At 40.3% G+C, this 9950-nt stretch overlaps 1 protein-coding gene across 1 annotated transcript; it reads right to left on the bottom strand.

The window, feature by feature from the left end:
* Positions 1 to 282: 282 nt before the first annotated feature.
* Positions 283 to 507, bottom strand: RB195_003585 (uncharacterized protein; the record flags this gene model as incomplete). Its single annotated transcript, XM_064201298.1, has 1 exon — positions 283 to 507. One exon carries the CDS (start codon positions 505 to 507, stop codon positions 283 to 285), a length of 225 nt encoding a protein of 74 aa, XP_064057179.1.
* Positions 508 to 9950: the final 9443 nt, after the last annotated feature.

Here is a 9950-nt window from a genome sequence, read left to right as displayed (position 1 = left end):
TCTTAAATACGGAGAATTTCTGCGTCTAGTCCGTGTTATGTTACGGAAATAATGGTTCTCAAACTCTTTTTTTTAAGATAGAATAGAGAGAACTTCAACGTTTAATCTCTGCAAGGATTCAAAAACATTAAATTCCTGCCAAGATTAAAAAACATCCCCAAAATCCCCTTATTTTCGCCTCCAGCATTTTTTTCGCACCGATTTTCGCACTCTGGTCAGTCGCCGTCGCCCTCGCGCCAGCATTCGCGGGCCATCTCGGTTCGATGTGTCGCACGACGGGTCTCATGGCAGCGGCCGCAGTGGTGGTGGTGGCGGCGGCGGTGGTGGTTCGTTGCCGACTGACTGAGTTCGTAGCTGCTGCTGGTGCTCCGCTTTTCCCTCGGGGCAGTTCGTTTTTCGTCGTCGCTGTCGTTGTGTGAGCTTCTGCTGTTGCTCAATTGACTCTAATTCATGTCGTCTCAGCGTCAGCATACGACACGCCTTTTTCCGCAACCTAATCAGCAACATTGGCTCATCGCATCGCAGTTTTCCGTCGTTTATTCTTCTCCTCTTTCGGATTCGGCCAGCTTCCTCCTCAAAAATCCCACCACGAGACTCAAATTTTTAGAATTTTCCTGCGCAAAGCAGCTGTTTGCTACTATTATTAGATTGTTCACGGCTAGAATTGCTAGCAATGTACTTTAACATGGTTTTACAACATTTCTAGGATCTCGCCCGGCTTGACAGTCAGCTGACGATGTTTTTAAAACTGACTATAGGGGATTTCCGCTGACAATTTGAGCATTTAGCAGCTTACTGCAAGAAATCAAGAGGGTCTAGTCCCGATTCAGACTTTTTTTTTCTAAAAAGCATTTGAGCAGCTCATATGAGCAGAAGTTCGGATGCGGAATGCGAAAATCTAATCTTTCCGGCTTTTCAGATTTTCTCTCTAATCACTTTTTTGTGATTTTAGTTCTAAGTAAGGTTCCTTAACAGTATATTATTGATATTTCAGAAATACTTGAGGTACTGTAGGAAACTGTAAATATACATAGCCATCCCTCCCCAAACTAGTCACCACTGACTCATTTCTTTGCCTTTTGCTTCCGTACCCTTTTCCTATCATCTGGAAAATTCTTGGAGTTTTTTTTTCTAGACAAAATCGGCCCTACCTTTGCCGGATATTTTAATTTTTTTCTACGTAGCATACTCATCCTTTCAAGAATTAGAGAACATATTTTTTTGAAATTTTTCTCCGGATTTTTTAAAAAATTTATTTTAACTTTTCTGCGTTGCATATCCATCCTTCCAAAAATGCTTAACACCTTTTTTTTTATTTTTTCTTCTATAATTCATTTATTCTTACATATTTCTGGAGTCTCATCTGCATGTTGTTTTTCTTCCAGAAAATGTCTTTTTTTGCTGCAGGCTATTTTCTTTCTTGTTACATTTTCCCTCACTTCTCAAATCAAAACCTTCTCCATCTCGACTCCTTTCTCTCTGTCTCTATTCACTTTTTTCCACTGAAACGTGATTATTTCCTTTTCCTCTTAACGACATGTCGGTTAACGCGCTTCACAGCCAACATTCTGTCTCACTCCCTAAATTGTGCATTTAATGGCAACACGCCCTTTTCCTAACCAGCTCTATTTCAGCGATTTTATTTGCTTTTTCAGCGGAAGTGTAATTTAATGTGTATTTTCTTTGCGTTAGCAATCTTTGCCGATGTTCCTTCATTTCTACGGTATCGGCATTTAATTATCTCTGTCGTAATTGCTTCTTTTTGTGATTCTATAATTATTGGAGATAGTCTTTGTGCGAATGGAATGAAGCAGCTTCTGTATTCGAACTAATCATGGAAGCACGAGCGGATGCACTTGTGCAGACGTCTGTACTGCTTTTTTTTCCGCTCGAACAAATCCTCGACAGTAATCCGTAACTGCAAAGCGACCGAGCGACACACTCTGAAAATGATGTAAGGACCTAGACATCGTTGAGAATCACGGGAAATCTTTATTTCTAGTCTTACACGCTTCCTTTAAGATTTGCACTTTTAAGTTTTTTTTTTTTCTCTGCAGCTCTATTTATATCCATATTCTCATATTTCTTTGTGTATGCTTCCACACAGTACTCCTACGTTTTGGTTCCTTTAAAAGTTGTATCGGAACTTCGCGGCATCCAACTGCTAACAACTGTCCTTTACGAACATTTGGTTAAGCTTTCGTGGAGAAATTAGAACTACGGAAGTAGCACAAAAAAGAGCATCAGAAACTTTTGTTCATTGCTAAGATTTTCCGGAGTTTTTCTTTTCGGAGCTATTGCTTGACCCAGTCTCAAAGATGTCCGGCGGTAGTAGAATGAGCACCGAATGTGTTCCACCGAGTGAGCGCGACGCGTCTGCCGCAACTCATGCTCTTTCTCTGCCTGACGCATACCCTCTCTTCTCTCTGCACTACCGTAGCCGAAGGCGCGTTGCGCTCGTCAACTATAGTTGGCCGGCGCAAAATTCGCTGAACTTGCACTAAATTTACTTATTTATTTATTTACGTTAGTCTGGATCCACTGCTGAATAATGTTTGCCCATCAGCAGTGATATATCCATGGTTATACGCGCTACGCATCTATTTTTGGGAAAATGCAGTTGCAGGGGAGGGGGGATGGAGGTGGGGGGAACGGCCTACCTTACTTTTTCTCTTGTAATTTTATCTTACATGTCATAGATTCTCCAAGACTAGTTCTTATGACTGAGGGCCTGGGCTCCGACTGATTTGGTTATTTACTTCCGGAAATAAGGGCGCTACTGAGTGCTCCCCCCTCTCGCCAAGTGCATTTTACTTTCCATTTTTATGGTGCTGATTAACGTATTGACGTAAGTTTTATGTAGTTATTAAGACACTGGACATTGTAGCTTTGGTCTAGTTCTATGAATCCTGCAAAATCATCTGAACTTGAACATAATCCCGAGGTTATTCCTTAATTACCCGTCTTCAAGGGTTCTGCAGATGCAGTAGTACTCTCGGTTTATCATTAAAGGCATCACCCCACGAATCTGAGGTGATACGGATTTCAGGAGGAGTATACGGGATAGTAGATTAACGAGAGGGGGGTGATTCCGTCCATTTCTTCCTAATTGCCGCAAAAAAAATGGCCCGGAAGATACGGCTTCGAGCGTTCCGGCGCGCTATTTTCTACAGGGAGTTCGATTGGAGCGCGCCAGCCTTGTGCACACGCCGCATCTTCCGGCCCGCTTTTTACGCCAATTAGCGAGAAATGCACGGAATCACTCACCTCTCCATAATCTACGATCCCGTATACGAATACTCCATCTGAAATCCGTCCACCTCAGATTCGTGGGGTGATGCCTTTACAGTTCAGATTAGAATAATATATGAATAATAATAATATAGAATAATAATATAGAATAATATATTCAATATGAAGAGTAGAATATTGCGCTGAATTGTCAAACCTCTGACCCACAACAAACCATCCCATTATAGTCTCTACTTTAACTTTTCGTTGGAGAAAGTAACAAGGGACAGAGGTCAGCGAAGGACAGCTGAAGGATCGAGATGTCAAAAAAGAAAGGAAAAAAATGAAGAAGAAAACCGATGGTTTCGATCCCAGCAAAAAAAAAAACGAAGCAGTCACTGTATTCATAATTGACCGAGTCTGCCTTTTCAAAATTCGCGAATTTCAAATCAGCATTTCATTCAACAAAGGCGTGAAGCCCTGAGGACGCATAAAAATATGCAGATTTCTCTCCAGCAGACACACAGACACATAGATTATATATAGTACACTGCAGTAAATGAGCGTTTGCATGCACATTTCCCTAGTAGAAGACAATAAATTCACTTTTATACGAGATTTTATGTTTGACTCTAAAGTAATCTAATCTAAAAGTAATTTCGGCAATGCACTCAAGTCCGTGTCATTGGAAAAAATAGCATATGGGGAGTTCTCTTCTCTTTTTTCTTTTTTCTCCTATTTTTTTTCTTGAGAGAGAGACACTTATACTATTCTGAGGCTCTTTTTTGTTTTCTTAATAATTTAAAAAAAAAATTCTATCTGTAGTGTTTGCTTTCTTACTTCTTTGAAACACCTGGATAGCTCACATTTTTTTTTGTAAAACTCCGAAAACTTCGAAATTAAGCCTTTACTATCTTTAATGTCTTGGTACTCCAATCTAATCTTCCATACATGAAAATCGCTCCAATCCAGCGCCAAGTTGTCACGTGACTGTCCGTAGTTGTGCCCTTTAAGACGATGCTTTTTTTCTCGTTAAATGTTTTTCCTTTTTTCCAGTAACCCTAATGTTTGCTTGTTAAACATGCTCTAAATCTTCTTGTAGACCCAAATGAGTGAATTACGAGGAGGACGAGGTGAAAAGGACACCATAAACTCTTCCAGGAGGAGACAAGCGACAGGAAAGGAATTGCTGTTGGTTAGGGGAAGGAAATGGAAAAAAAGAACAACGGATGAATAAGATTGGGAAAGGATGATGAGAAGTATGTAGGAAATAGTCAGAAATGAATATTTTCTGGGAAACTGCAAAAAAAAAAATTGGAAACGAACTGAATTTTCATCAAAATTTAACGTTTTCTGATAAATTTTAATCTTCTCTGTCCGCCACCGCATATTCTGAAGAAAAGGTGATGGAGTTTCGTAGCAAACGAGCATCTCAGCCATGTAAACAGGATGCGTGAGAAATTTTCCAAGAGAATATTGATGCCTATACCTGAAGTAAAATGGTTGATTATCTTTGTAGTATCTATCATTTATTCACTAGTATTTTTCCTCTTTTTCTTCCATTTTTTCGCCTCTCTTTCATTTTTGTCAGGCTCATAATTTTTCACTACAAACTTTCTGTTTCCATGGTTCTCCTTCTAATTTTTCATTGCTCATCGTTGTCATTTTACTGTGGAAGTTTTTTCACTCAAAATCCACCCAATATTTCAGGGAAACGTGCAACTCGAAATCCAATTACTCGCTGCTGAACTAACCCCGTTTAAAGAAGCAGTCGTTTTTTTCTTTCTTCGTCGTCGAAACGCTTGAATAGCTGCATTAGTTGAGTAAATTTTCCGACGTTAAAGACTTTTCCAGAATCTATTTCAGATAATGAGAAGTTTAATTTCTGTCCTTCTTAACGAGAATCACAGAAAAAAAAGAGAGCAGTATCCGCTATTGAAAAGTAGACTCGACTCGGTAAAAGGGAACTAATTTGAACTGACACTTGACGCGAACGCGTTCCTGCAGATATGTGACGTAACCATGGTCAAAACCGGATCCGCGTAAATAGTTGCACGGTTTTCGTTGGATTATAACGTTTTTATTGCACAAGGATCCGTTACGAGGATGAAAGGAAGTGAAATCTAAACGCTACGGATGTTGAAGTGTTTATGGGGAAAAAAAAAGTGAAACGCAAGGACTCCATACGGAAAATTCTTTTCAATTTTGGTTTTACTAATCGATTGATTTGAATTTGGTTTCACTGTTAGGTTAAGGGAATTGATACTTCTTGTACCTCTAAGAGTAGGAAATTCATAAAATTGAATTCATGGGCTTAAAAGTTCATAAATTCATGGTCATAACGTTGACAACGATCCAACAAATCCGGCCAACCCTCATATTTCGGTAGTAAAATACTGAAAGCAATATATCTCAAGAGAACCGGAACTTAAACAGAGTTGATTAGATCAAATTAGCAATAAAATCACCACATTCAACCTCTATATTGGCTTCAAATAGTTTTCAAGCGAGAAAAGCGTCGTTAGACCAGAAAATCCTGGATGTTCCAACCAAACCTCTTTCCTTGGTATTAATATTATCTCTTACTTCATACTGAATATTCTTTTTTTATTTAAAGGCATCACTCCACGATTATGAGGTGGTACGGATTTCAGATCGAGTATTCGTGTACGGGATGGGAGACTATGGACAAGGGGTGAATCCATTTCTTCCTAATTGCCGTAAAAAACGGCCCGGAAGATACGGCTTCAGGTGTTTCGGCGCACTATTTTCTTCATCGAGTTCGATTGGAGCGCGCCAGCCTTGTGCACGCGCCGCATCTTCCGGACCGTTTTTTACGGCAATTAGGAAGAAATGGACGGAATCACCCCCTTCTCCATAGTCTCCCATCCCGTATACGAATACTCTATCTGAAATCTGCACCACCTCGGATTCGTGGGGTGATGCCTTTAAATATGTCACTACTTTGCACGTTTGACCACCAATGATCATCTGGATACGGCTCTGAATGTGTTCAACCGGGTTGCCGCGACGCGTCTGACGCAACGCATGTTCCCTTCCTCCACTTTTCGCACGCTCGCTCCTCCCTCTGCTTTGCCCTAATCGCGCGCAGCCGTTTGAACACATTTGGCGTCGGCTATAGTTGGCCAAGATGTTTTTCGGTCATACTTTTCAAATGCCAAGTTTTACTTTCGAGAATTTCCAATTCCTAACATTCACTTTCTCGAATCATCCAGGTGCTCCAATTTTCGAACATTCAAACTTTCACTTAGATTTTCGGACTGTCGAATACTCGAATACCTATTCGAGTGTTCGAACATTCAACACTTCTCTTCAAATTAAGAAAGTTCCACCTCAGTTTTGATCTTCTGGAATCAACGATTGAAAGTGACAAATCACGCATGCGTCTCTGATCGGTTGCATTCGATCATTTTGATCTCGATCCGCGCCACGGAATTGAGTACAGCGGATTCGGTGTTTTGATCTGCTTCACCGCCGTTCTGTCCTGGAATGTCAAACAATGTATTGACGGCGCCACCTCCCATTAAAGTGGTCATTTATGTCTCGTGATAGTTTAAAGGACTCGCATAATTCTATGTCACTTTTTATGGAATACATGAATTGTCGTCGCGTGATTCTTTGCAATACTTGAACTGTCTTACATCATTTCTCGTTTATATTCGCTCAATGGCTCTGCAGCAATGGAATCCAGTTTCCGGTAACTGTATACCAACAACTAATTAAGAAAACCAACACTTACAACGAAACGATGGTGATTTTTCCCTTTCTTTTTTCCTTAATACGACGGTTATTTTGTATTGAAGTATATACATAGATGGGATACATATATCCTCATAGGATTCGTCATATTTTTAGCCCGATATCCACGACGACGACGAGCTGACGAGCCAATTTCCTGCCACACTGCGCTGATTGTGTGGCAGCAGCGCTTCTTCAGCAGCTGTGCACTGAATAATGTGAACTTTTCCTTTTCCCAATAGGAGCCCTTTTTTTTTTTTTGCTTCTATGGACAATTACTTCTCTGCGGAGACAAAGTTGACTCTTTTGAATCAATGAATGTGTGCAATGAGGTTATTGGTAAGTTCGACGTTGTTTGTTTAGTGCTTAGTTGGTTTTCAGACCATCACCACGTTGACTTTCAACTTTTATGGCGCCTTGTCGATGTCTGCGAGTTATTGATAGGTTCCATAAACAGGGCTGATGCCATAAACAGGCGCAGTTCGATCGCATTTTTACAAAAAAAAAAAGACTGTGCTAATTCTTAACACTTTAAATTACTTATTTTAACCTCTGCAACTATTTTTCCCGACAATGTAAATAAGAAGTAAGTCCATGTTTTGCCCGTACTTTTTCCGGTTCCTTCAAGCCATTGTTTGTTTGTCGACTTAATGGTTTATTTCACAGTTTGTGGTCCCTTAGCTGATCCCTATTTTATTAATTGAAACTGTCGCTTTGACCCATTCCAAGTGGGATTGCTAAAAATTCCGATTACCTCCGTTTTCTGAAGAGGAATTTCATGAGAATTTCTTTTGGAATACTCACAAGATTCTTTTTTTTAATCCTATCTTTTCTTCTTTTTTTTCAATTAACTTTCATCATATGGCTATTGCATAACTTTACAAATCAGACAGATACGATCTAGATTTTCTTATTGGTGTCTTATTTTTTCTTCCTTTTTTTTGATTGTTCAATGCAAAGAAAACAAGTGTGAACACTTAATTTTCTCAGAGATGTTTCTCTCATTTCAAATGTTTTATGACTTTTAAGAAGTTGACTTAGATCTTTCTCTCATATCTTGCAATCCCTACAGGACCAAATAGTCCCCATCCTTAAAATCTAGAGTCTTGCTGGAGCAAATTTCCATATTTTGAGATCTGGGACCCTAACTGTACTTTTGGGAACATAGAGTTCTTTGCTTCATTTTGCTTTCACTTAAATCTTGTTAGATTCCACCCAATAAACTGCGCCTTTGGGTATGGATGCACACAGTTCGCGATCATACTTAATGGCGCGAAAAGTGTCCTTTAAAGCGACCGATCAATAAAATGAGGAAAAATTGCGTGCAAAGTTGCAACCTTTGTTTTTGAGAGTCCCCTAGTATGATTTTCCAGGAAGTTACGTTTCAAATTTTCCTCTCTGATGTCACATTAAAGAATTTGTTTTCTCTGCGGGATTTTGCGTTCGCTTATCATCGACTCCTCTTTCTTGCTCGGATTCTCATACTCTGTGAACACATCACAGTTCGACACGAGATTCTTTCCAGAATCTCTTATTTCGATGTATAATATTTTCCCAGCGGCGGCGCTTTTTTTTTCTTTACCATCGACTGCGGTATGTTATACGACCTTGTCGAACGTGCATGAATGCCTTTGTAGAGGCAGAAAACGAACGATCTGTTTGTCGAGATAGCCGATACCACCTCACTGAACATCGTATATGATATTCAGTCAAGCGACATATAAAAGTGTTCGACAGCAACGAAATGATGAAAATGTGCTGTGCTGTAGAATCGGCACGTCGAAGGTGATAAGACCAGTACGGTTCGCTTCGTTCCGTATCACTAACGCAAATGATATGGATCGGATCTGATTTGGATCTGGATCCGCATCAGCAAGGGTTCCATGCCAGCAATGTATGATTTACACATAATTTTTCTCTTTCCTAATTGAGTCGTCGTCTTGGATCCTTTCCCCTTGGGGAAATTTCTCTTCTCCGCTTATCCACGAGCTCACCTTTCGTTTCAAGAAGAAACTGTTTGTTTAGTAGAAGAATTGAGGAGTACCGTTTTATTTTCGAGGCCGACTCCTTCATCTCGTATTCAAAATACTCAGGATTTGAATGGGTCACCGGTTCTCCTATTGAGAAATTCAATTGCCTTCTTGTACGTCATCAATGACTTGAGCAGAAATAACACAACAACCAAGTATTTTACGACGAGTACCTGTATAGTGTAGCTTCTTCCTTATCCTTCAGAACTTTTCTTAGTGTATCCTTCAGAACGTTTCTTTCGTTTGCGTAGCTTGTAACTGTATGATTCATGTACTGTATTTGATACTGTTTATTCATTTCACTTCTCTACAGATGGAACTATTATTTCCCATTCCTCGAGTATTGCTTAGCAGGAGTTTGCTATAGTAGAGTCTAAACGACATGAAGCACGGCACAGTTGCGTAAGCGGCTGCGCATGAAGCGGCGAGGTGGAGAAAGCGGTTGGAATCGATGCGGGACCATCGCGAACTGCAGCAATGAACGGCGGCAGAAGTGGTCCTCGCTCGATCCTAACCGCTACGCTCCTCCGCACCGCTTCGTGCGCTACCGCTTACGCAACTGTACCGTGCTTAATGTCGTTTTGACCCAACTTTGAACTCCCAGGTCAGAGGTTTAGGCGCTTTCTTCATGCGTGGGTTCTGGATGGATTTAATCCGAACTTGTCGGAGTTGTGCCAAATTCGCTGGGTGGTGATTTGCGATTTGAATAAGTTAAGTCATAAATTATGTGCGTTGTTTTTTTTCTGTACTGGAAGATATCTATTTGTACAAATGCATATTCATCAATGAAAATGTCTGCATTGATGATGAATAGTTGGTGACAGATAATTGTTGCCAGTAAGAACCCAAAGAGTCTCCTGGTTGCTTTGGTAGAAGTTATTGCTAGCAATAAGTAGCATGTATCAGTCCTAGAAGAGGTTTCCAGGAGGG

This window comes from Necator americanus, chromosome IV (assembly GCF_031761385.1).
Source record: "Necator americanus strain Aroian chromosome IV, whole genome shotgun sequence".
Classification (NCBI taxonomy): Eukaryota; Metazoa; Nematoda; class Chromadorea; order Rhabditida; family Ancylostomatidae; genus Necator; species Necator americanus.
Note: the sequence above shows the minus strand (reverse complement) of the source record. Positions and strands in the feature narration are given on the sequence as shown.